The sequence below is a fragment of the Lipophrys pholis genome (assembly GCF_963383615.2).
Source record: "Lipophrys pholis genome assembly, chromosome: 21".
NCBI lineage: Eukaryota > Metazoa > Chordata > Actinopteri > Blenniiformes > Blenniidae > Lipophrys > Lipophrys pholis.
The window spans coordinates 11,563,040-11,590,893 of NC_137649.1; the positions used below are offsets into that span (position 1 = coordinate 11,563,040).

Below are 27,854 nucleotides of genomic sequence, written 5' to 3' on the forward strand. Positions count from 1 at the left end.
ACAGGAGCGACGGTGTTTGTTTTTGTTTTGTTTTTCAACACGAGCAAACCACAGGAACATCACGTAAGTTAAAAAAACAAAGACAATACTACTGAATTCCACCTAAATACTGAAAAAACAAACAAACAAACAAACAAACAAACAAAAAAAACCTAGTTCTAATGCTTCAATATACAGCTTCAATCAGGGGTTCTTAAACTTTTCTTCACGGACACAAATTGAGCCGATAGTCTCCTGCCTGGGGACCCATTACAGCCGTGTTGATTCATACTAATACTCTCAGGACTCCAGAGGAAACAGACTTATGGCCCATTTTGCATCCCAAACCCACAGTTTAAGAAACGCTGGTGGTAAACATGGAATGAAAAGAAAACAAAACAAAAAAGAAAAAAAGAAAAGATTGTTCTTACAAGTGATGCAAGTAGACAATAAATACAAACCATGTGCTTTATCCATATAGACATATTTACACAAAGTCTTTGGCTTATGAATAAACATCAGCTACAAAATAAGATTAAAACTTAAATGGAGAAGTGTTGGCCACCAGTGCACAAAACAAATGAAGCCTGGGGTCAGCTCAACTCCATTCAAACAGAAACGACAATTGCCTTTTTTTCTTTTCTTTTTTCTCGTTTAAAACTAAACAATATGAAATCTCAAGACTTTTTTTTTTTTTTTTTTAAAGAGTAAACAAGCAGATTCTGTCATTCTCTAAGCCTCAGGATGGATCGGACCTGTGAGAGACTTTCCATTAGTGAACCGGCTATATTGAAAGTGCATTGGGCCCAGCCCTGAAACAAACATGATTTGGACTAAATGTCACTCGAAGCAAACGACTGTTCAGCCTTACAATTCTGGGCACAAAGAGGACGTGAAAAACGTCGATCCAGTAGATCGGAAAATGACGCTACAAAAGCAATCAGGACAAAACAGAAAAACAGAAAACAGAAGAAAAAAAACATCCACACGCTTAAGTGAAAATCCTACGGAATCTTTTTTCACTTCATGATAACATAAAAAAATGTGAAAGCCGACAACGCCCCAAGTAAACGCCTCATTTTACTGTTTTCGTCTGACGATCGGCAGCGTAACCGCCGTAACATGGGTTCAAGGAGACAGTAAGCTGTTCACTGAAATGAAGACTTAACATGACGTGCGCAGTAGAAACAGAAGCATTCACAGAGTTTGGCCGGGCTTTAACTTGATCTTTCGGATTTTTTTTGTTCAAAAGTACAGGCTGCGAATACTCAAACAACACCACGACGAGCTGCCTGACTGTTACGTTACTCTGCAAATAACCATGAAAGGAGGCCTGTGGGGCCACTGGAAAACTTGCAGGTCTGTCAAAAGCTGTTGGTAGCAGCTTGCAAGAGGGCGGGGAGACATCTACAGGCCACATTGAGTACTGCAGCCGAAAGGGCATTAAGCTTCACGTCCGTAGGCGGGAGGAGGGGAGAGAAGGGGGGTGGTGGTGGTGGGGGTGGGGTAGGGGGGGTGGGGTGGGGGGCGGGGGGGGGCTGCAGTGAGAGGCTAAACGTCTAAAAGGGGCCACAACATACAGGGGCCCGCTGGCACTGGAAAAGCTGTACAATAAACATGAAAAGAGCAACAGGAGCAACATCTTCTCTTCTGCTCGCTCCCTCCTCCACCTCGCTGCAGGTAAAAGTCGAAGCACCTCCCTTCGTTTGAGCGACACTGTACACGCTTGGGCGCAATGTGAAGGCTTCAGCCTGACCGCCACAGGGGGGAGTCAGAGCCCAGCAAAGTAAAGGATCAATCACAGGTGAACAGATGTTGTCCAGCTCTTCTCCTCCACCTCCTCCTCCTCCACCTCCTCCTCTTATCTCCTTCGCTTTAGGAGGACTCGATGAACTCCAATGCAAGGTCGTAGCAGAAGCGGTACTGCTCCTGTAGACAGACGGACAAAACACTCACAGTTACATCTTTGCAATTCTTATAAACCATCTGTATATTTATTGATATTTTAAAGCTGGGCCCTGTTTTTATTTCTCTGACGTTGCTTTTTATGAGCCAAAGTATAAAATAATGTTGTTTTTGTCTAAATAAGCTGTTTTAGCCCACAACTCTTTCAAAAGTGTCTGCCAACCGCAGGCATAATTTGTTTGTAATTTGACACCGGCCTCAGTATCCAGAGCCAATTCGCTATATGAGGTCATGTGTGGTGACCTCATGTGATCCTGATTTTAAAGGAGCGTTTACAAGAGCTTGGAGCTTTACGCTCTTTCCTCAAACCTAAACTAATCATACATGATTTTCCGTCACCATTTAACAAATATTCTATGCGTCATTGTAAATGTTAGATCATAGCTCATGTAATAAAGCTAAAGTATATATGGAAGTTCCACAGTGAAAGTGGTTGATTTCATCATTTGATGCATTGAATACGAACAGACAACACTGTCCAACAATATATGTGAGCGGAAACACTGAAGTACTTACTGGAGTATCCACCATGTTGGGCTTGCTGTTCCTCAAGGTCTTGACAGCGTGGAAAACATCCACCACGCTCTGCCTCTTGGCCATCTCACACACGATGCTGCTGGCACACAAAACGCCACTGCGCCCGCCTCCATTCCTACAAAGCAGCACAGATCAAGACAGAAACACATGAGGGAAAAGGGAGTTTTACCAAAACCTTTAGTGCAGTGTTGGGAGCACTTGTTTGGGAACAAAGATTACCAACAATCCAACAGATTATAAAGATTACCAAAAAGGTGTTTCAGTGATGCTCATTGCACATGTTAATGTGTTATGAGCATCAGAGTAATTATCAGAGTACTTATGTATTGACTTACAGGCAGTGAACGATGGTTCTCCCCTCTCCCTCCTCTCCCTCGCGCTGCCACTGGTCCACCTGAAGTATCAGTTTGAGGAACGAGCGCTTGGAGGCGGGGATTTCTCTGTGCCCCGCCCAGCCCAGGTACTGGAACTGACGAACCATCAGGTAGCCTTCCTGAGGCTGCAAGATCAAACACCAGGCGTTCAGAAGGACGGCTTTACACTCAACTCAAAGGAAAATCCTCCAGTTAGTTCATGTTTTCTCGTGGTTTTACTGAACTTGTTGTTATGGCTGTGGGTCATGCTGATGCTACTGTGGTGAATAAACTGTGAAAGCATTGGAGCAGGAGGAGGAATATCAAGCCTGGCAGCAGTACGAAACACAACACAACCAAAATGATGTCAGCGTGCATACTGACCCTGGTGAGGTTGCAGACTCTGAAGAGTCTGCTGATAATGTCACAGTCCATCGAACACGACATACATTCCACCTGCACCGGTCCGTAGCGCAGCATGCCCTCTTCTGGCCAATACTGAGGGCAACCCTGAAGAGACAGCAGGACCAGCATGGTTGGAAGAGAACGGCACAACAAAAGAATTGGGGAAGATTTCCACCCTGATCTATAACGATGCTTTCTTCTGGCATGAATGTATTTGGCTTTTATTTGTGAGGTTTCTTAATTAGTTATATATCTGATACACTCAATAATTACAACATTGCAGTATAGAGCCTTTGAAAGTGTCCAGTTTTACTTTTTTTAATTGTTTCAAAAAAAATGAAGGCCCCTCAAAAAGTGTAAACAGCACAATCTAATGCACTCATGTGAAAATATAATGATTTTATTCATCAAACTAAACAAATATCTTGGCTACAAGTCTTTATAAGACATTTTTACATGCTACAACACCAATGAAATAACTACCATAATGAAAGTAGTACGATTTTGTCCCTCAACATTTTGGATGCTAACGCTTGGCCAATTTGTTCCACACATAAAATACACAACAAATGAAAGCAGAAACTCCACAATGTTATATATAATAGTTTTTCCTTTTTTTTGGACTTATCACACCTGGATCTGAATGTGCATCAGCTTTGCCTTTGTGACAACAAAGATATACATATATACTGCATGTGTAGTTATTCATAAAGTTTTCAGCTTTAGGACTTCTGAGACATTGTTTAAAAGTGTTATATATAAAATCATAGAGATTTGATGGATTCAACCAGATATTGTGGTAACAAAGCTCATATCAATCATTATGTTGTGTAAATAGCTCTCCAGAAAAAAACTAACAAACGGGTACAATATAACAATATAAAAGTGTAATTACCTGAGCCAGATCGATCTCATTCAGCATCACCAGGCTGGTACATCCGTAGTCGTAAACTAGACGCCAGAAGTCTTTGACAGTGTTGGGCAGGGGATGCTGGGTAACAATGAAAGCGGCAGGCTGCCTGTAGCTCTGCAGAACCGAGGAAACACAACTGTCATCAGGCTTTCATCCACAATAAAAAAACAAAAAAACAAAATCTAAAAGTAAATCCTGGAAGCCATATAAAGCTGTGTTTGGCTTTTTACTTGGTATCATTCACTCAAAACATTGACACAGTTTGTGAGACGTGACAATACAAGCGTACTTAATAATGCGATGTCAGGTGAGATGGCCATGCAGTGGGTGTGTTGACTGAGGGTCAGGAGGAACATGCTTATACACACATACACAACATCAACATGTACACATACTGAGCTCAGGTCACTTCATGTTCAGTCAAGAACTCTAAAGTTGAGACTGACAAGTTGTTGCGATCACAAGTCGGATTTACAGAATCAGTAGGAAGACTCCGTATCTGTTAACATAACGAAGTGACTTAACACATTGTGAACTGAGCACAGCTCGTGGAATTTTGCAGCTTAATATGTGACGGTGGTGTGAATGGCTGAGGCCGTGTAGTGATGGAGAGAATCTAATGTGATGGGAAGGGGGGGGGACGACTGGGTCCGGGTTTAAGGGTCTAAAATGGTTTTGGTAAACATGAATCTGGTGGCAGAACAACACTGAAGCCATGAAACAAATCCAGTACTGGAGATTTGAAGTGAAATCCCATTACCTGGAACTCTTCTGACAGCTTGGTTAGAGAGAGGCCAAAGGTGAGTGACTAAACTTTAAATATCAACAGCTACAACTTGGCTGAGTTTCATTAATCTTTACAGCAACTGCAAAGTTTTGTCGGAGAAAAGCTGGGTTTTTCCCTCCACACCATACACGATTACTGTCTGTATTTCAAACATTATCATGAAATCACTCACATAGCTGCCACCCACCCCTCGGTTTGTGGTCCTCCCTCTCTGGTGATGACCTTCATCTGACTGTGACTGAAAATAACCACACACTTCTGTCTTACCTCAAGAAATCTATTCCTAATACTTTTTGTTTTAAAGTCATGGTACATGGACAACACGTTGAGGTTCTGTCAACTGCTGCCCATGTAGGCAATGTTTAGGTGGTGGCCAGAGAAGTCAGTGGTCTTTTCAGAACCTGGATTTGTCTCTAGCCTTCTGCTGCTAAAACCACAAACACAGCATCACACAAACAGGGAGGGGAGTCTGTGTGTGTGTGTGTGTGTGTGTGTGTGTGTGTGTGTGTGTGTGTGTGTGTGTGTGTGTGTGTGTGTGTGTGTGTGTGTGTGTGTGTGTGTGTGTGTGTGTGTGTGTGTGTGTGTGTGTGTGTGTGTTGTTCTTGGAAAGTATGAGCAAAATGTGTGTGTTTTATTTTATTCACCATCATATTTCTAGAATCTGTACCTGTATCATTTTCAACAAATATGGGACTGCAGTTTGGGACAACATGAATTCAATTCAACATTTGTTTCCGCACAAATTGTGTTAAAAGCAACACGTCTGCTGGAGTAAATTTCTACCTACATATGTAGGAAGTGTGAAATGTCCCAAACTATTCTTACTTAATGTGTTGAAAATAACACAACCTTGCTTTTATACACGTGTTTCCTTGTCATTGACTTACATCCATCAGAGCAGCGTTGATGTAGTTGCTGCTTTCCCCGTCTATTGTGATGAGGAAGGGGAGGCATCTGTCAGGAGGAAGGCCATCCATAAAGCGGTTCTTATCTTGGTTTCTAGGCAACAATGCAATGCTGCAGTCTTCAGGCTGAGGCTGTGGGGTCACTGAGTTTAACGTCTGCGTGGAGAGAGAATCAGATCATTGACATGTTGGAGGCGGGATGAAAGGAGGCGGAAGTGTGCTGGATTTCACCAGGAGAAAAGTTTTGTAGACCGCTGCTGTGAAACAGTATTAAATACCCGTAACGGGACCTCCGAGACACAAAGGAACAACTTTACCAAACTTCTCAGATGTTTCCTCTTTACATAAGAGTTTCATTTATAGTCTCTCGTGTCTTCAGCCTGTTTCTTGCTCCGGCCTCCTGCTTTGCTGGTTTTACTCCAGAGCTGCCTGCTCCTCTCACATCCCATCATCCTCACTTCCATCCAAACTATTGGAGATTCAGCATGATCAAATCTTTGAAGTGCTTGCACCTGGAGCTGGCTTATCGTCCCCTACTGCTCATTACTGCACATTGGACATTGTGTTGTTGTCATCCAGAACGTGACAAAGCTGTATATTAGACCCTGGATAAAGCACAACACCACTTTGTGGGAAAAAATTAAAATAAATAAATCACTAATTGTGGAAATAACCAAAAGATAGAGGCCTCCATGAAGGGTGCTGCTCTAAAAGCAAATACTGGAGCTTTCAAATACAAAGATCGTCACAGAAAAACAGGAAAGTAAAAAGGAGAAAACTGTAGGCAAGTAAACATTGCTAGATTGAAAATTCCTCTAAATCAACCTTAGATGGAAATGTGTATTTAACCTTCACAAATACCATGCAGAAGGCTCATTAAGTTAGCTCATTAAATTATGCAGATTTTCTATCTTTCATCTAAAGATGGCTTCTTCTCAGTTGTTGCTTCTAAGCTGCATCAGTTTGGAATAAATTTTACACAAAGATGTCCTCCTGATCCTCTAAACGTAGTTGAGGTACCTAAACAAACAAGTAAAACATCCTGACATTTGTTTTATACTCAATTAAAGCAAAAACAAGACAAACTTAGCTTATCATAACATAGAGATTGAACAGGTCATACTCTAAAATCAAAGAGTAACCGATGGCAATAAAAGTTTACCTGGAATTCATCCTTCAGGTGGGACGAGTTGGTCTGGGAGTCGATGCGAATCAGGTCATAAAAAGCTGCTTTGAACTCGCAGACTGGTATGGCTGTTTCTCCACATAGACAAGCCTCTAATATGGCATCATGGATGAATATGTACTGCTCCTGAAGATATACGAGGTAAGACACACATATTACCATATATACACTCACCGTGCGTTAAAGATTTTGGCAAAAGCATTAAAACTATAAGCTTGTGACATGGTTAACACAAACAGCTGTGATACCAGATGAGAGTGAGGGTGCGGATGCGGTGAGTGAATGAGGATGGGTGGGAGATGGAAGCGTGAATGAGATGGGATGATGACGGGTGAGTCATACTTTCCTTCACTTCTGAGTCAGTTTGTGCAGGAAATTGTAATTCTGGATCTCTCAAACAAAAAATAATGACTGCTTCCATTCAGTGAGGAGGCAGCAGAAATAAAAAGGGCTGATGTGCATAACTGCAAATGTGCCGTACTGAAAGATGAATGGTGAAAGCTGACATACTGCTATTCTTCCACTGATTGTGCTAGTAGAATGCAGGAAGTTGTTTTGGGGTCAAATTTAAGAGCGTGAAGACAAGAAGTAATTTCTGGAAAGAGGCTATTTCTCATGATGTATTCCTGATGACATTACAGTAAAAAACAAAAGCTTGTTTTTCTCTTAAAGAATAGAATTATAATAAACAGTATAACACCAATAATTTCATGATAATAATATTAAATGGCAGAACAGCACTTTTGTCCTTTTGACTGCTCCATATGCAGTTATATTTAAGTTCTGCATGCATATGCAAATGGTTGAACCTGATTTTGTGCTTGATTTTCCTTTGCCGGGACTAAAAATTAATTCAAGTCCACTTAAGCAGTGAGACATAACTGTGATTTACTAATATCACAGTTTTATTCAGAATTTTTCACATTAGGAATACAGTATGTGTCATTCCTGATGTTACCACTAGAGGCTGCAAAAAATTATTATATCTCCAATCTTAGACCGATTTGATTTAATCATGATCAAAAACTGAAATAAACCTAAATCCTCATAATTTTTAACAAGATGCGTATTGTGCGTGGAAACAAGATGATGTGTTGATGAACGCATGGAAACGAGACTACTCCAGGGAGCCAACTCAGCCTGCACCAAGCCGACAGCCGAGGGTCTGAAAGCGAGGGTTCACTATGCTTATCCTAGGATGAGGATGCAGATGGAGGATGGGTAATGCAGTCACCTCAGTCTGTACCATGTTGATCCTCCTGGAGCGAAGAGCCTTCACACAATTGTAGATGTCCACCACTCCTTCTCTCTCCGCCATGTCCAGCATGATGTCGATGACTATGAAACAGCCCGTGCGTCCTGCTCCAGCGCTGCGGAAACATGTGCAACAAATCAGTCTTTATGTCCACATCTGACAGACACCAGATGTAAGACTATAATTTAGTCCGATGTGAGAGTATATTTACCTGCAGTGCACCACAATGGGCCCAGCTGAAGGGGGGTTGGAAATTTTAACTCTGCGGATGAAGGACAGTAGTCCCGTAGCGTGATATGGGACTCCGTGATCAGGCCAGCCAGTGAAGTGGAACTGCTTGACCTCCCGCACCTCGTTGAAACCGCGCTGAGCGAAGACAGAAAACATCCTTATATTACTGCTCAAGGAAAAGGTCAACTTAACACTTGACTCTGTCTGCTCTCTTGCAAAACAGCCGCGCACACCTGAAGTACCAACGTTTAGTGTGTATGAAAAGTCAAACTAAATGCAGCGGAAACTCTCAGCATCTAAGTTTCTAAATCAAATCATACTGGGAGGGAAAACACGATACCACAAGCAGCTTCAATATCACTCACCCTCTCCAGTGTGAACGTGCGAACCACATACTCAGCGAGAGGCTCCACCTCCACGAAGGTCACCTTGAAGTCTCCATACACTTCAGCATCATCAGGCCAATACTTGTAGCACTTAACCTAAAACAAACAAAAACAAAAGTTAATGTTAGGGGGATTATTAGGGGTTTGAAAACCTAAAACAAATGTAACCGATTAAACAACCCCACCAAAAATAATAACTGGATACAAACTATAAACATATTCAACAATGATGCACCTTTATACAACATATAACACAGTCAATAGTCTTGAGAGATCACAACTGGCGCTACGTTTCTTCATAAAGGCGTTGAGGCCATCTAGTGGATGCTTTTGTTAGTGTGATCATTCCCCTGTTTTTCATTTCCTGTCCTCTCTTTCAATGTGTCTTTGAATTGGTAAATTATGATTTGAGATAATAATTCTCTGCCTCAATTAGTCAGAGAAGGTTTTGTGCTTGACCACAGACTTTTATGACTTATTGCCACAAATGTGTTCATACTGAACAGTGCTACCAAATAGGAAACAGGACAAAGCTATTCTCCAGATTGATTCACCCAAGCTTCTTCTATATAACAGAGTTTATCAAAACAACCATAATTGTATATTTGTGGAAGATATTGGAAATGTGGATAATTTCTACTCAGAAATACCAAAAAAAACAACTGAATCTTTTGTTGCTTGTCTTCAAAGTTAAGTGCAAAAGAGGAACTTACCCTTCCAACTTCCACCAGATTGGTTACCATCACAATGCAGGCCGACTGTTCCTGCCACACCATCCTCCAGAAGTCGTACACTGTCTCATGAACAGGACCTGCACACGCGCGCACAGTTCTTATTCGACTGGAAGTATGACTGCTTTGTACCATTAAAGTGTCTCATATTAAAACATCATGTAAAATGTGCATTTCCTTGTGTATTCTTACCCTGAGTAGCGATGTAGTGGCTCGGCCTCTGGTATCCCTGAAAACACAACCACAGTCACTCACCGTGCGCTGAAAATGGAACCATCATGTTGCTGACTGCTAAAACCTTTTATCACGGCTGGAAATGTTCACAAAATTATAAGTGCCTCATCTAAAGTCTCTCTGCTATCTGGCTTTTACCTGCAACCACAGAAACATTACTTTGACAATATAATGGAAGCCATTGTCATTTAAAAAATGCACACTGTTCATTATAAAGTTGGAAAAGTTGGTCATCTCATCAGGGCGATAAGATCTGACAAAGCGTCTACACTCAACACCTGACATCAGCTTCATATCTGCTGTCATAGAACTGTGTGTGTATATGACAGTGCTGTGACAACCACTGATTACTTTTTATATTGGTTTGCAATAAGACAAAAATACAGACTGTGCATAAGCAGATATACAGAACACAGTGAAATGATAGAAGGACGAGTGGAACGGCAGGATTAAGTGAAATCGTTCATGCAGCAGAAGCCCCCCCCCCCATCAACCCAACGTGAATGCACATCATTAAGGACGGGTGCGCACAGGAACGTGTGGATGAGCGGGTGCGGAAAAAGGTTGATGGGCATCAATGAAAGAATCCACAGTGGTACTTACATCCCTGTACAGCCAAATCTACAGCCCAAGCCACAGGCAGAAAGAACGAGTGCAAGAAGGAAGGAAAGAAAGAAAGAAAGAAAGAAAGCACAACAATGTCAGTGAGTGTCAATCAGAGAAAAGAAAAGCTGCATAGACATAATGGGAGTTTGAACACGACATGCAAAAGAAGAGATGAAAACAAAACAAAGCAAAAAAATGATCTAAAACTTCAAATTAGATGAATTAGAAAGGACACACCCCGGTGACTTTTGACCATCCTCACACATAAAGGTCCACTCGTGTATTTAATATGACAGGTGTCCTCATCCACTTTGAGAAAATAAAGTTTCAACAATAAAAAAGAGGAGTGTCCAATCTATTCATTCTAATTCTATCTTAATGTGACTGGTAGCATGCGCGTGAAATAAAGCATTAGCACTGAAGAAGCACAACATGAATGGTGGTGATTCACATGCAGCCAACTGGTGAAAGTCACAGCAGGATGAAGAGTTGGAGGTGGAAGCTAATGGATGAATGGATGAATGATGACCGTATGAATGAAAGGTTATGTTAAAATTGCTCAAATTAGTAACACAGAAACAGCGAAAGTGTATGTCTGGCTCAGTCCGCCAGGGAAAAAATCTGTTCAGCGTTACAGAAAGATCATTTAAATATGTTTTAAAATCTTTCAATTCAGTGCAAATTTACCACTTAATTGAAAGATCATTTAAATATGTTTTAAAATCTTTCAATTCAGTGCAAATTTACCACTTATAAACCTATTAAAGTCACACACGCTCAACATTTTACCATTATCTTCAGATAGGTTTCCACCAGGAGTTCTGTAAGATGTTGGCATCATACTATTGAGTACCACTATCTTATTATATCATTGATTAGTTGCAAAAAGTGGCCTAAATGTGACACTCAGGAAAAACTGGCCATATTTTCAAAATGTACTGTGGCTCTGTGCTATATATAAAGTGAGTACAGTCAGTTGCACTGACCACAGCATCAACGTTTACAATAACAATGTGACTATGCATTCTAGTATCGTCAATTTAGGATGATTCATTAGGAAGAAACCACAGAAAAGTCCAAATGAACAAATATGGTCACTTGTCCAATAAAGGGTTAAATATGATCTTAGTTATTTAATTCAGTGCTTGTTTAAGGTACTGCCTGAAATACATGCCATAAACTTCAAATAATTATTTATTGACACATCCAATAAGGATGGACATTTCGGTGAAATAGATCATGCTTTATATGCATGCAATATTCAATCTTTTATATTAAATCCCCAGTAAAAAAAATATAAATAGTGTATTTAAAAAAAGAAATCAATTCCACTGTCAAGGCCTCAAGTTTTCAGATGACATGAAAACGCTTTTTCCCTAAACTCTGATGAAACCAAATAAAGGTATTTTCTGACCACACAGATTGCATAGTGCGTTTCTTTGTTTAGTTTTCTTTTGTGTGTTGCTCCAGGTCTACTTTTATAAGGGTGCTTTATCGTAAACAGAGAAACAAGTTTTTTTTATGATTTTGTGTCAGAATATTTCTTGACCAAGTTACCGAAGACGTCCTTTTGTTTCTGGAGTGATTTCTCTCTCACTCTGCAAATCGGAGAAGCTGCTTAATATCTGCTCATATTGATCATAAGAAGAAGAAAAAAAAGAAGCAGCTCTGAATGGATGAGTGAACGATGAATAAACGATGAGGAAAGACACGGGCACTGTGCGTGTGATGAGTGTTCAGGGTGGCTGGATGCATCAAATGGCACAATGGATGACGAGTAGACGCAATAAAGGTATAGAGGCCTGACATACGAGCGAGGGAGTGTGGTTTCGTTGGTTTCGTTGGGAGCCAATAGTAGCATTCGATGCGTTTCCACTTACATCGATGTAGTTGGCGTTGATGTAATCGGAGGACGGGTCATCTTCTATTGGCTGGAGAATAACCCTTGAATGGTCATCTAAATAAAGACGATTGGAGACAGTGAGGGGGAGAGAGGCGGAGTCATAGAACACAACAGGGGTAATCATTCACAACGATTGATTATATAACCCTTTTCTGGTGAATAGAGAATGGTATTGATGTTAACAAACTGTTCTATATTTATTTACCAACTGATTGCTCAGTTCAAGTTTTCTCTTCTCTTGATTTTTAACCTTGTGCACTGAATTCTGCTTATTTCAACTTACTGTTTCACTGTAGTTTTTAATTCCCCTTCTTCTTCCCCCTGCAAAGCACTTTTCGCACTGCTTATGAAAAGCGCAGGAATAAGAACTGAAGCTTACATGCTATAATGTTTCCGTAGCGGTTTTTGGTGCGATTCTGCTCTTTCTTGGCCACGTCCCAGGAGGCCGACTGGCCCTCGAAGAAGCTCTGTAAAACCAACAGCAGAAAAAAACAATGGAGGGAAAATTACGCGTCATGAAAGTTTAAAAATCTTTTAAAAAACATGGCTCATGTTAGGAAAAAGTTGCCAGGACCAAATCTTGTTTTCAGAAAGATCTGGACACGTGGCAGTAAACAGCAGCTGATACTTTCCACTGTGGAATGGAACAAAAGTGCTCTCATGCTTCACAGTACAACCTTGCTGAACTGCTTACATACAGTAAGTTGTAGTTTCCTCCTTACATACGGTCTCTATACAGCTCCCAGTGTCCTCAGCCTATTACCTCAGTGGGTCGCTCCAGCTTTTGGCCCTCTCATGCTCCGGCTTCACTGCTTGTTATATAGCGCCTCATTCTTGTAGCCAATAACAGTAAGATACAGCATTTCTAAAGCCTTCGAACAGCTTGTTAACAACAATGACAAGACGGCTTCAGCCCCTGCAGCTGGCTGTGGTGTTGTCAAGTGGATTCCATTCAGCACAGTTATACAGAACTCAGCATAATGCTGACAGCTTAATATAAGACATAAACATTTTTTCACTTCATCACAAAGTCTTAAATTCCTGCAATATAGGAACAAAAGTATCTGCAGCCGAGCAGGCTGGAGACAGTAGTACTGATAATAACAATCTTACTTCGTATTCCTCCTTGAAGCCGTAGCTGTCGGAGGTTTTCATCAGGTTGATGTGCTGCAGCAGATCCGCCACTCTGATGGCAGGGTGAAGTTGTCCTGTCTGATAAGGGGACTCGGTGCCTTCGCAGTGATAACGAGGAACGTCCAGCAGCCTGCTGTTCTCCGCTGCAGAAGCACTGTGGTTCTCATCTGGAAGAGAGAAACAGCAGAGGTTAGAAGCTGATTTCAACAAATGGCTTCCAGTAAGTTTTTTTTTTTTTTTTTCACCACCTGTCAGAATCTTTTCTTCCACTTATTGATCTCTAAACAGTTTTTTAAGGTGACCAGGATGTAACACAATTTAATTGAATCATTTCTATTAGCAGATCCAAACAATGGACATTAGAAGGTATTCTAATTAAAGCAAAAAAGTAATTTACAGGCAGAGTACAGGGATAACATATATGAGTATACAAAATTCTATTCTGTTTTCTCATTTCACTTGAAAAAATAAATAAATCGTTTTTTCTCAGCTTATACTCACCTGTGATTGGAACTACACATTAAAGCAGCAGAAAAGAGAAAGAGTAAAACCAGTCAGTGAGACTGCAGGAGAAAAGTAGAAGTTGTGCAGACTTTCTACATCATCTAAAGGTGAGTGCAGGGATTTTGACGTATTCACACAGCGCTCATGAGTTTGTAGACGATGGATGATGCAAAGACGTAGCAGATGATCTCACGAAACAATGAAGCACTCAGGAGAAAAGACAGTAAAGACAAAATGAGCTTTAATGCTGCGTACTCTGTTTGAAGTTTGCCGCAGTGCCATCTAGTGGTATTATACTTGGCAGAATTATTTGAAATATAACAATAAATTAAATTTTAATGCATGATACTCAAATATCACTATCGTGAAATGATCACAACTGGTTTCTAAATGGGGGTGAATATAAGTAATTAAAACTAAGGAATATTTAGTGATATGGTGCATAAGAGAATAACTGCTTTGATTATTGAGTGTTTGAAGCATATGCAAGTTAAAAAGGTTTTGAAGTTGCAGGTAATTAACAGCGTCAAATTGTTTACTGCAGTTTCGGGCGAACACTTCTATTCTGTGGGAAATATGCGAGCTGACAGTAGTAAAGCACAAACTGACAGGTAGTATAATTGAGTCGCTGGAGGTTGCAGCACAACCGGCTGATTTCATCGTCACCACTGTTTATTAAGTGACACTGTTTATTTCATCTGGCTGATGCTTTTCTCTGCTCCGAGGACATGTTAGCTCATTACTGATTGTTAAAGGTTTGTTAAGCCCTCGTCAGGCCAATTAACAGTAAACTTGACCTGACACTGCCTCTCAACTCGCTACTTCCCGCTACTTCTTAACCCCTCTATGAAGTGATTGGCCGAGACAGATTGTAACTGCAGCCTTCACTCCAAATTAGAGGCTACGGAACGGTTAATTAACAGGGTTTGGTGGTGCTGTGGGTTGTGGAGCCCTTAAGGCAACGTTACAACGCCACGTGGTTGCTGCAGTGTCAACACTTGACTAAAGTAACGATAAACACATTGCAGCGCAACACTGGAGCTGGAGACAACGTTCAACTTGGCAAAAGCTGCAGCTTTCATGATTCAGACACTCAGGCTTGGGCAGCGGCACCAAAAACAAGCCTGGGGAATAACACAGATGGTTGATACTCGAGCAGGCCTTTAGATCCAATGCGCAGGGAAAAAAAAAAAAAGAAAAAGAAAAACTCTGCCAACGACACAGGGCTGCAGGCACTAACTTGTTCAGTGTTGTCACAGATTTAATCTGCAGTCACTTTGTCGTGGCAACCTGACAAATTGTCTTCCCCCTTTTAAGCTTCAATTCCTGTCATTTTTGGGACAGAAAATGGAACGCCTTAAAACATCTCCAAACTGAGGAAATAATGAGGTCTCTGAGGGAGAATGACGGTAATTACTGCGAATATCAATAACTCTCAGTGGGAAGCAGAGACGGTGGCTTGGATTGAGAGTGACTGAACCTGTGGAAACCACGGGGAGACGGATGAAACGCTCGGCTGTCGCAGTTTTTTTCTTTTAATACCAGACGTGTTTTATGCAGAGTTGGCAGAAACTATTAAAACTGAACCCACGTTTTACAGTCCTCACATATGTTGTTTCATCATGCTTCTTTAAGTTTGCTTTGATATCTTTGTATTTGTGGGAATTCTACGGAGACCGTGTCAAACATCCAGCAGGAAAATACCAGACATTTCAAAATAACAAAACTATGAAGCAAATAAATATCATGAGACTTTTGAGTTGTCCGGCAGCCACAGCTACGCACACGCGGGGCTGATGTGATGACGCACAGGGACAAACAAGTTGGGGGCTACAAGCACAGGAGCTACATGGTCATGACGGGTGATCACTACAGGGTTTATGTCGGTGATGAATCTGACATGTCGAACCACACCAGAAGTCTCACCTAACACAGCAGTAGGAACCAGAGGGTCGTTGGGCACTGCAGGAGGGAACATGGTGAGGAATAACAATTTAAATGCTCTTAAATTCATGAAATAATAATCTTTTTTATAAAGTTGCAACTACACTATTTGCACACCTCCTAATATATTGAGTGTGACATGTTGCAGGGTTTTATTATTATTTTTACACACACTGAATTATTTATTGAGGTTTTAAGTGTTAAACCCCAAAGAAGTAATTTCCTTAAACATTACTTGACTGACAGAACATCAATAAGTCATCAATCAACCATAGCCAAAAATAAAGATTACCATTACGTGCGACTTATTAAGTTGAAGCCAGGCTGTTAGTAAAAGAAACTTAGCAAAATGCATTCACATAAGAGAAATGTAACGTCTGTAGACAGAGGAGAAAATAGATTTGACCAGTCTACACATGTCAGAATGAAGTAGGAAGAAATAGAAAAAAAGCTGCCATATATGTTTCTTTACTTCAGTTATTGAATTTATGAACTTACATCGGTTGTTGTAGTTGTGGGAGTCCATGAAGGTAACGGCCATGGGATCCTCTCCGTGCAGAGTGCTCTGGTCAGCATAGCTGCGGTCCATAGCGTTCACCATGTGTGTCATTTCCTGCCGGGTCGTCCCGATCGCGTCTTTACGTTTTTTTGCCAGTTTCCTGTCATGGGGCAGAAAGAGACACAGTCAGGCGTCGCATGAACAAGTCTGCAGACATCAACTAGCCTGCAGACCCCAGCCTTGCAAAGAGCTCCGTTTTTTTGTTTTGTTTGTTAACGTGCAGCCTAATTTTGTAATAGATATGGGAGCTTTTTCTTGGCTGGGGGGTGCTGGCTGCTGATTCTTGAAGCTTGGAAGAAAAAAGGGTGAAAAGCAGAAAGGAAGGGAGAAGAAAAAAGATAAGAGAACAAGCAAGGAAGGTAGAGGAGAGGCTCATTTTTAAATGGCAGCATTTAACCCACTATAGGAGCCAAGGAGAAATAGCTTTTAGTATTAAACCAAGGGGAGAAAAAAAAAACCCTAACCTACATGTGGCTTGAGGAAAACCAGCTTCAATCTCTGTGCGGAAGAGCCGTCAGATGAAACTAGCAATTTTACGTCTATTTTGTTGATCAAAATGAAGAAAATGAGCATCATTTCTGAAATATTGAGGGTATCTCCCCAGACCACTGTGAGATGTCCATGTCTCGCAATGGGTTGCGGAGGAGAACTGAGCTTTTAATAAACAAGTCAGAAATGGCAAGAATATCAAGTATATCAATCTGACAGCAAAAAAAAAAAAAAACTTGATTAAAAAAAGTTTGTGAATGATTTAAAAGCCACTGAAGCTCAGGGGAAATCAGCCAGTTATCACTGAATAGGAGGAAGGCCTGAAGGTCATATCATGAATGGTTCACTGTTATGAGAAAGTGGGGCACAGTTTAGAGACACTTGATGTCTGTCTACTGTCTTTTTTTTTGTGCTTCTCTATTTAACAAAAGCAAAAGCCAGAATAAATAAACAAAAAGCAAATGTTTGTGTTTATTCCATTAGTGCCCAGCGAAGAAAAAAAAAAAAAAAAAAAAAACCCAGGTTAAAATGAAACCATCCGAGTATCCTGTTCAGGTTAAACTCTCACTGTGTTCAGTCCGTAAAACTGCAGGGAAAACATCTCATGAGGACTTGTTATGTCGAGCATGACAAAGCGTGCAGGACTGTCGTATACCCAGAGCCATAGATGTGCATCAGTTAGGACGGCAGCTCAATCACTGCCTCGCTGCAGTCCGAGGGTTAACTACAAACTTTCTGTGCAATTTGATCTCAAACACAAATTGAACAAGTCGATGAAAGATTTGCGGCTGCAGCTGCAAAAGAGGACATCTGGTGTTTTGCATTGATTAAATGCGCTTGTGATTGCTGCCAAACTGATGCAATGTACAGCTCTGATTTCATCTCAGTAACGAGACAGAAAGCATGCTGTTCTTGTGCGTAATTTACCTCTTGACCCCAAAATACACCAACTCCACCTCTACGACCACACACACACTCAGTAGACACATAACATTAACATAGCGCAGCTGTTTGTGTGTGTTTTTGGCCGAGTTATTGATTGTCCCACCATATCAAACACAGACACAAGTGTCTGTACTGTACACCAGCATTTTAAACGTCAGTGAACGAGAATGAGACACGAGGAGAGAAAAAGAAGAGCGCAGCTGGGGCCTAGAGAGGATATTTATTGCAAGGGGTGTCAAACATGGCGTGTTGTAAAAATGACTGGTCGCAGCTGAGATACTGCAAGGGAGAATTTGTGAAAACATGCATGTTAAAGGTAATCAATTAGAAATATGTGTCATTTGTTGCACCTTTGGTTGCAAAATAATTTAAGGCGAGAGTACAAGCTCCAAATTGGTGCCATGTGTTTTGGACACTTCATAATATTTTGTACCAGGAGGCATACTTAAACATGACAAAAGTGAATCTGAATGAATTTTTCTTAAAATATCTCAACTTGTTTAGGGGTAAAATGTTGAATCTTTCATAATTTACTCACACCTCTTCACAACAAACCAAAGAGAACTCATTTGAAGTTGACATAATTAAGACTATTATGATTTACTAGTCTGGCCAACTTAAGATGAAGATATGGCCCTGGAACAAAGATCTTTTTGACACCCCTGTTCCAAGATCAGGATTCAGTCATTAAATTATGCATATGATATCATATAAATCAGTGTTTTCTGTTGACACGAAGCTATGCTACTTTTGCACCGAATTTGAACGTTTGAAAAAACAAGAAATTGATTCTTTCCACTGTTCTTTGCTCGGTGGTGGCAGGGGAGAAGCCCTCAAGACTGAAATCAAAGTTCGGAAAAAAAAAAAAACACTTAAAAGAATTCCTCTCTTTTTGAACTCGGTGCTGATTCCCGGTTGAGAATTCATCTCGGTCACAGCAGGAGAAGCACCCACAGCAGAAGAAAACCACGGTAAGAAACTACAAACATAACACCGGAGGGAGGCCCCATAAAAGGAAAAACCCTTCTGGTTCAGATCCACCACGAGGAGAGGTTCACCATGATACCTGTGACTTGATTGGCGGATGGATGATCACATGACTACATGCACACAAAGAGCTACAAGTCACAAGTGCAGCATTCTTTTTTCAAATAACACGCTCGGGCCGGTGTCGTCCCACTTTGGCCCGCTTTGGTCTGGTTTGAGGCCAACTCTGGCCTTCATAAGCCTGCTTCAGAGCAACTTTGGAGCATGTAGAGGACACCGGGGCTGAAGTCAATTCACTATCAGTTCAGTTCTTTAAAAAAATAAAATAAAAAAAAAAACCACCTCCAGGAACACTAATCATTCATCACTTATGTCTTTTTAGTTTTACATAGGAAACCGTTTGTTATTGAAAGCCAGTTATCATAAGGTTTCAAAAATAAAGCGAATAAAGTCAAACGTAAACAAGGAGCTCATTGAACATCCTGAATCGACTGACATGAAAGTGAACTGACCCCCACCCTGGCGAGGTGTCAATGATGATGGCTTTGGCTGGTTGATCAGAGCTGAAAATGTGTTTTGTCTTGAAAAAAGTATACTGCATCTTTAAAAATAACAACAACTAGCCACTAGGAGTTCGCCCAGTAAAGTAGCAGCAGCTGGGTGAGCTGACTGTTTGTTGGTTGTTTACTTACAGGTAATAAGAGTATGAATAGTAGGTCCTCCTGGGGTTGTGAGCCAATCAGAAAGCAAAGAGTGAGACACAAGGGAATATGCAAATTAGGACAATACTGTCCTCTCTAGACCAGTAACAACGTAAATGAAAAAAAACAAACAAAAAAAACAAAACACCCTTTTGTATGCTAAAACTAGAGGGTCATGCAAGGAGGGGTGCCATAGGATCTATGGGCCCTGTTTCTTTGGAAAAAGTCAAAACTCAAAGTAAATGCTAAATAATTACAACAAGAAATGATCTAAATCAACCTATCAACATGCAGTCTTCCTCTGTCACATCCTTTTAAAATATCCATGCAATATTTTAAAACTACATTCACTGTGACCTGATTAGAGAATTAGCCCTAATCAGTTAATGACCCTTTTCTGTCACTCACTCCTGTGAATGCTAAATATTCGCTCCGAAACCGACACAAAGCTATCCGTTCTGAAACACCAAGCAGCTTGCTTCCTGTGAAGCCAGCAGGATGTCTTTGCAATGTCATCATGTCCCTCCATTTTAAAGATGCAGTATTGTTCAAAAGTTGTATAAAAGGTTTGATGACAATGAAGATTGATCTCCCCAGAAACCTTCATGGAAAGAGAAAACTACCTCCGGCTCATCGTGAGGCTGACGTGAACGCTCAGATTCTTTTCGAAAACCAGTGCTGCTACGTCCCTTATCGTCCCAACTAAGAGCCTCGTGAAAGACGGTGTTGTCCTCTGATCAGCATCACCATTTCGGACCAGTATGGCATTTGTGAGTAACACAACCACGTTTACTTGTAGTAGTTTACTGTCTAAATGCATCATTTGGAGTTGAGCTTCACAGACGCTGCAGTTCAGATGCGCAGCAATACCAGACACTAAATCCAATCCCAGTCAAGGAGACAAAACACTCAGGGGACAGATAATGTTTAATGTGTAACAGCAGCCAGGCCACTGACTGAGTGCACACGGTCTCTCATATACAGTGAGATATTTAACAAGATAAGCAGAGTTAAGACAGGAGAGCCCAAACAGGCTCGACTCCACACTTTGAGCTCCGTCTGCTTGGTGATCGTCGACTATTAAGAGTTTCACTGTGAAGCTGCAGCTTGACTGCTGTCTCATGGAAATTCATTATGCAGATTAAAATAAAAATATCGAGGTCAGGGGCTGCAAGAGTTCTCCAGAGTTCATTGCCGACTGTAATTTAATATCTTCTAATTGTTTTTGCTTTGCTGGGTGAGACTATGATTGGTTGTAATTGGAAGACTCTGTTCCCGGTGCTGCTGGCAAGATGCAATGTTTCAGAGTTCAGAGGAAATCACAAGACGCTTGCTCAGAATTATTCATTAATTAATTACTTTAAAGTGGAGATGCGTGGAGGTGCAAGATATGAACCTGTCAGTGAGTACACCGATCAGATCAAGCTCGTTTTTCAAACTGAATTTATGTGACTAAAATATGGAATTGTGTTGTTTGTGGTCCCTATACTATTAATCGATAGATCACAGTTAAAATCACATGTAGCCAAGAAAGTCTATTTACTGAATACTGAGCAAAAACCATGCCCAAGCATCAAACAATTAAAGAATAGTTTTCACAAAGTGGCTTAACAGCCACCTCATTTAGTTTGCCAGACTCATTTTTGGAATGCTCCTGTTCTGTTTATTTTTGCCTGATGGACTGCAGAGAGCATTTTCAGCAGAAACAACACGTGTAGGTTTAGGCTGCAGGATTCAACTTTTCTTTTAACCATCTTTTGGACATGGTCAGAGGTTTGTCCAGTTTTATTTCCCCTAATTTGCAGATACGACAGAAGTGTGCAATTCTCTGCAATGGTACATGAGTAATGGAGCTTGCAGGTATGTTTCTCTGGTTCTAAATGAGAAACATAGGACAAAAACACAATTGTGAATAAAATAAAATGTGTTTTTTTTACTTTTTTGCATGATTCTTTCTTGAAATACTAGAATACAATTAGCAAGTTAAACCCTCTCTGGACGAGCCTTCTCTTCATTCCTGCCTTGGTCGATTTCGAATAACGACTGAGGTGCTGTTGATCATTTTCATGGTGTAGCTGTGTTTGAACACCACATGGTGGAGCTCCGCACCAACTCAGCACAGCTCAGACCAAAGCCGTTTCTCCTCGCGCTGTTTCAGCTCTAACTCCTCTTGATGTGTTTCTTAAAGAACGGACTAAGTACAAATCACTATATTCATCATTATCACTTACAAACAACCCAAGTACCTGGACACAATCGTTTCAGCTGCTACTTCTTTTTATAAACTGCTTAGCAAACATCTCTTTTACGTCTATCTTCCAACACACTGCATTATCTGCCTGTGGTGGATATATCAATGTAAAGATAATGAAAATAATCCGTGCTTTTTTTTTAATGCTCTCACATGAGTCGATTGTTGTCTGTTGGCGCTCACTTAAGTTTGATTCAAAAGCATCCCCTTTACTCTCTCTTGCACAAAGTCGCACAACTTTCAGGTACGACTTTCTAACTTCTTTTCCTGAATTTGTGGAAAACACACTTTAGGAAGCAGTCACATTGGTTCCTGGGGGGAGATCAACGTTTATGGTGGATGGATGGAAGATGGTGTTACTACAGTAAGTACTGGACCAACACAAAACGGGAAAATGGATTTAAAGGCACGTTTGAGTCTTCTTGTTCTTGCATCTGCATGCGTTCGCCACTTACATCCAGTATTGGCTGCGTGGCATCTGCACTTGTTATCGAACTCCACATAAGAGCTGCTTCGGGTGGTTAACAACTGTCACTCACCTCTTCTTGACCAACAGGATGGCGACCAGCACCAGCAGTATGAACACCAGAACACCCGCGCTGATCCCGGCAATTTTCACTACCCGATCTGTCTGTTTCGCCGGGTCTGGGACAACTTCTGGCTCCTCCGTTGCACCTAGAAATGAGGAAAGTGAACCGAGTTAGGGACGAAGACTCCAATATTTATGAGTACAACTTGGTATGACGGTGTATCTTGTTGCACTGTGACTTGTGCGATTTTATTTGCAAATTACTTTGGATGTGACTAAGTAAAACAACAATTTAAAGATAAAAAAGGACATTTTGTAAGCTTTAACTATAAATCACGCACACAAACCAGCAGCGGTAGTGAGGAAAGTTACAGGGAAAACACTGCATTGCTTTAGAAGAAAAAGAAAATATGTTGAACATTTTAACAGTAGTTTTCTTTTTTTTACAGCTCGCCTTTAGTTTTTGGGAGCTTTTAGGGGCTAATGTTTGCTGGAGAAAAGAGGTGAAAAAAGTGCCCCTCACACCTGTGAAATATCACTCACTCACAAACTAAAAGCTTTGTGAGCTTGACTTTGCTTGTGGCTCTTGTATGGATCATTATGTGACCATTACTGCTGGACAGATGCTGACTTTTTCTTTTTTTTTAAGCTACTGCTACTCGGGAAAGGCATTTAAAATGGCTCGTTTCTACTGGACATATTTTCCATTGACAAGCATGACTTTTGCTGTAGGAAACTGAAGCTGTTTGCAAAATGAGAAAACAAATTAAGCAGAAGCCAAATAGTCTTGAGAAAATGTAGTTATCCGGGTTTTCTAACAGATGGGTGAGCTTTTGAGCAAAGAGCAGATACATTATCATGTGTTCAACCTCGCCCTTTCTTTGTAGATCGGATCTTTTCTGACAGAAGATAACCACTTTATAGAGCCAGTTCAAGTTGATCAGGCGACATAAATCTAGCCCAGGTTACCAATTCCTCACCTGGAGAGATCCCATACCCACATGGGCAAAACCACGCAAACATCATATAGAAATGCCCCTTACTGGACCTTGACGCACAGATATCCTCACTGCAAAGCAATAACAGTAGAACCAGTTCAACATGCAGGGAGAAGTAAAGCCGAGAAACTGAGTCATTCAGCATTTACAGGAGCTTTGATTATTCAGCATTTGCAGTCCTATTCACTTCCAAACAAATGCTCAAAATACTGACATCTACTTTTTCGTGAGCATCTTATGTAACCCCTAAAACTCTATACTCAGGTTGGAAAAAAAGTGCTGTTTAGCAGCCTCAGGAAAAAACAACAACAAAAAATGTTTGTCTTCTTCGTAGAGGCCTTTGCGAAAGACACTCTAACGTCGGGAAAGTGGTGCGCTTGACACAGAAACGCATCCAGACGCGCCATGTAAATTGGGACGGTTTAATCATCCCTGCGCTAAAGATCAGGTAAATATCAATTCTTTAAATATTCACTGCAAAGAAAATACAGAAAAGTGCAGCTCAAACACCATGGCAACTATTACGCAGGTAGCAAATATAGACCCAACTTTTGTTTGAGGCGGTTATTTGTCCTACGAATTGAGCGATTGGGGCCAACAGCACATTTTTCATTAATATGGTTGCGGTGTACTTTTGCAGACAAAAGGGTCTACAACTACGGACAATTTGCAGCAGATGGTGCACAAAAAAAAGAGTTCATCTCTTGGTCAGTACCTTCTTCTTGAGCTCCATCACAATTGAGCTAAAAGTGTTTCATGTACATCAAAACTGATTTGTATTTCTTCACATTTACTACGTGAAATCTCCAGCTGGAGTCTCACCACTGAAAGCATTCAAAACAAACAGACATCGGCGGGACGAACACATGAAAAGAAATAATCAATTGTGTGTGTCTGCTGCTGGCCTTGCCGGGAGATTTCAGGCTGTCCTGTGCTTCACACTCTCATTGGGAAATGCTTTTAAATTGCAATTTGACTGTAGCTGTCCAGTGTCTCTGCTGCAATGTCACCGTATATTACTCCCAGTCAAACTCATTTCTGTTCCTGATGACTTCAGAGAATTGACTGAACTCCCTGATTTCTTCAGTTCGGTCTATAATTCTCCAGCCATGTATGGCACGCGCCGCAGCGGAGATTGAACGGCGTGGATCGCGGAGTCGGCAGAAAGAAGGAGAGCATCTGCTTTCAGGCAGCCGCGCTCGACTTAGCGATGTGATCTCATAACACCAGAATAGTTCAGACCGCGGTATAAGAACATTATCATGCATTACGATAATCCCAATAATCCAACTCAAAGAAATATGCACAATACTCAACATAATGCAATACGTCTATCAAACAATAATCCACTTCTAAAGCTAAATATCAACAAGATAAAGATAATCTGCCCCTCCCTCACTGTAGCTGTCTTAATATTTATGACCTTAGCATAATATTTTGTTGGAAATGTTTTTGCCACACTATTTTTGGTGCCACTATCTCATGCAGGGTCATTATGTAACAATATAATACAATCATACAACTCAGAGTGAGCCGAGAAGAGAAGAAAGAAGGTGGACCTTATTCTGCATTGATTCTTTTTGTAAAATGGATTCACAAAAAATCTGTTAAAAAAAAAAAGAAGAATGTTTTTGGACTGTGGGAGGAAACTAGGGTATCTGGAGAAATTCCACACACAGAAAGAACATGTAAACTTGGCACAGAAAGGCCCCCAGTCCTAACCAAGACTTGAACCACTATGAGGTGAGCGTGGTAACAATTAGATCACTGTTTGTAGGAGGTAATGCTTCCAAATGAAGCACACACTGTGGCAGTGACGGATCGGTGTGGCTCACTGACGCTCTTAACTGTTTGACTTTCTTTAAACTGTGCAGCTCTATTGCACACATCTTTGCTACACAAGAATTGATTGAATGTGAAGTTTTAGCCTCCTTGGGATTTACTGATAATAAAAATAAGAAGAAAAACAAAAAAAAAGCCCCAGTAAATAAAATGATTGGAGCTGAAGAGTTAAACAATTACAGTAGCTTGTGGCACAGTTTGACAGTGAGAGAGTGGATGACCACGTCAGACTCCACAGTTTAGAGTGTGATCAAAAACACAACAAAACAATGAAAAAGTCAGCAGTTACCTATTTAGATAATGTTTATACAAACAGATGTGAGGGCCAAGAGCTTGACTATTTATATTTATCTCTTGGAAAATATGCGGTTTTGCATGTTCCCCGGAAACCTTATTTTTATTTCGATTTAACAATCAAAAAGACACAGGAAAGCGCAACAAAACAAAACAAAACAAAACAAAAAAAAAATCTTAAAAGGATTCTCAGCCTGACCTCATAATGTCAACAGCAGCTCTTAATGTTTGTAAAAATGATCCAGGTCAGCACACTAACATTCACAATTCACACACACTCACACAGACACCTACACTCACACACACGGACCATGCACAACACCCTGCGGCAGCAGTGACAATACACAAGACCCCAGATGACCCAATAGGACCACCATCACTTAATCCTCCTTCCTGGATGCACGCTTCATTGCACACACACACACACACACACACACACACACACACACACCCACACACACACACACACACACACACACACACACACACACGCACGGAGAGCCGGCCAGAAGAAGGACAAGACAGTCGTCTGACCTCTTTGTCCATTTGTGTGTACGTCTCAGTTATTTTGTTAAAACCTCTAAAATCCCTTCTAAAGCCTTTCTGCTTCACTCAGAGCTCCTCGGGTCAGAGAGGCGGACATCTTGGAAAGGCAGCTTTTGAGTGCAGTCGCCGCTTCTTGTATTAACTGAAATCGTCAGCTACTCCTAAAATATGATGACCCAAGAAAGTCCCCCCCTCGCCCACATTTTGGATAATTTCAGTGTGGAAACGTAACACTTTCCAAGGAACTGGAGGGCCTGAACTGGCGCTTTGATGTGCACTCCAACAGGATCAGTCCCTCACATGACTGCATCCCCACCCTGATCTGCTCGACCTCATGGGAAGAAATGAGAAACACTTTTATCAGTGAGGCTTTAATAACATGAACGCTCAGAAAGAAAAGAAAATCTTGGTTGGAAAAAAACAAAACAATGATGGCCCTTCACAGCCTGGCCGCTGGAGAGATGCCACACGCCGCAGAGTTTGATGTCCTTTTCACAGCCCGTTCTTTGATGGGTCTTTATACAAATACTTAATCATCTCAAATTAATCAGCCATAATGATTCATTCCACAATCATTAGGGCCGACTGTCCTCAAAATGATGTCGCTTTTATTGTGTAGTTTTATGAGCCTTTTGCACTTCAAGGTCAAAGCAACCGAGTGCAGAGACGCATTAGACTCCAACTTAACCTCTTTACTGCAATAACGCCCCAAGTGCATTAGATCTAAGATGGCTCACAAGGACAGCTTTCAACCGGTGTTTACCACATTGGGTGAAATTGACTTAAACTTCCTTCGACTCCTGTATCTACGCCTCGCTTTTAAGTGAATAAAAGAGTATTGCATCCAAAAGGTTTTGGAATTTTACCAAATGGAGCTGATATCATTCATTAGGGCCTCAGCAGACAGTCTTTACTCCACCAGGAGGCTGTTATTCCTTTGTTACGTTACATTATGATGACATTATTTTGCAGCTGTATGGAGCAGCCTATGTTAATTCCGTGAAATGAAATGAAAAGTAAAGAATCCATGTTTTTACCATGGTGCCAAAACACTTTCAAGTAATTTATTACTTGTAGACTGATACTTGACTTACTATCAGATGTTTTGGTATTCTACTTTGGGTTTAGGTTTTTGTAAATTTCAAGCCATTATCTTTCTTGTTCATAAAAAGTAATAATCTGTTTCCATAATTAACTCTTAACTCCAAGAAAAAAAAAATAGGCATCATTATTGTAGATCCATTTAAAACAGAATCAGTTCATCCCTTCAACTCTATGTAATTCACATTCATAGAGCTGCTGTTGCACTTCAGCCAAAAAACACATTCAAGGTAAAAAAAATAAGCCCAATAGTTGAGTTCATGTGCGATTTCCCTTCAACTTTTCACCTCTGCTTGTCTCTTCCATCTCCATTTTTAACCAAATAAACACTAAAATGCCTTCACTGTCCTTTATAGCTAAACAACAACGAGGGACTGTCAATTTTGTTGAAAACATGATAATGTCTTTTTATGTTTATCCTTGTTTTTACTGCACAGAACTAAGCTCTGATCCATCAGCCGCATTTCTAAAAAAAAAAAAAATCTTTCCTCAAAACAGTGAATGTGCACTCGTGTGTGTGTGTGTGTGTGTGTGTGTGTGTGTGTGTGTGTGTGTGTGTGTGTGTGTGTGTGTGTGTGTGTGTGTGTGTGTGTGTGTGTGTGTGTGTGTGTGTGTGTAGGGATTAACTGGGCACCATTTAAAACCCGCCTGATA

At 40.9% G+C, this 27,854-nt stretch overlaps 1 protein-coding gene across 2 annotated transcripts in view; it reads right to left on the bottom strand.

Annotated features, from left to right (window-relative positions):
• Positions 1-435: 435 nt before the first annotated feature.
• ptprk (protein tyrosine phosphatase receptor type K) overlaps positions 436-27,854 on the bottom strand; it is a 114,831-nt gene continuing 87,412 nt past the window's right edge. The window contains exons 20-38 of one of the 2 annotated variants that reach the window (XM_080490351.1): positions 22,430-22,565; positions 19,631-19,660; positions 16,457-16,617; positions 15,941-15,976; positions 13,490-13,677; positions 12,756-12,843; positions 12,354-12,430; positions 9,826-9,862; positions 9,616-9,713; positions 8,882-8,998; positions 8,497-8,651; positions 8,265-8,400; positions 7,007-7,156; positions 5,827-6,000; positions 4,135-4,266; positions 3,219-3,344; positions 2,817-2,980; positions 2,461-2,596; positions 436-1,908 (exon numbers count right to left, since the gene is read on the bottom strand). In XM_080490351.1, the coding sequence (XP_080346477.1) occupies positions 1,855-1,908; positions 2,461-2,596; positions 2,817-2,980; positions 3,219-3,344; positions 4,135-4,266; positions 5,827-6,000; positions 7,007-7,156; positions 8,265-8,400; positions 8,497-8,651; positions 8,882-8,998; positions 9,616-9,713; positions 9,826-9,862; positions 12,354-12,430; positions 12,756-12,843; positions 13,490-13,677; positions 15,941-15,976; positions 16,457-16,617; positions 19,631-19,660; positions 22,430-22,565 (2,195 nt within the window). In that variant the 3' untranslated portion in view covers positions 436-1,854. The remainder of the gene's footprint in view (positions 1,909-2,460; positions 2,597-2,816; positions 2,981-3,218; positions 3,345-4,134; positions 4,267-5,826; positions 6,001-7,006; positions 7,157-8,264; positions 8,401-8,496; positions 8,652-8,881; positions 8,999-9,615; positions 9,714-9,825; positions 9,863-12,353; positions 12,431-12,755; positions 12,844-13,489; positions 13,678-15,940; positions 15,977-16,456; positions 16,618-19,630; positions 19,661-22,429; positions 22,566-27,854) is intronic. The other variant, XM_080490350.1, reaches the window with a different exon arrangement.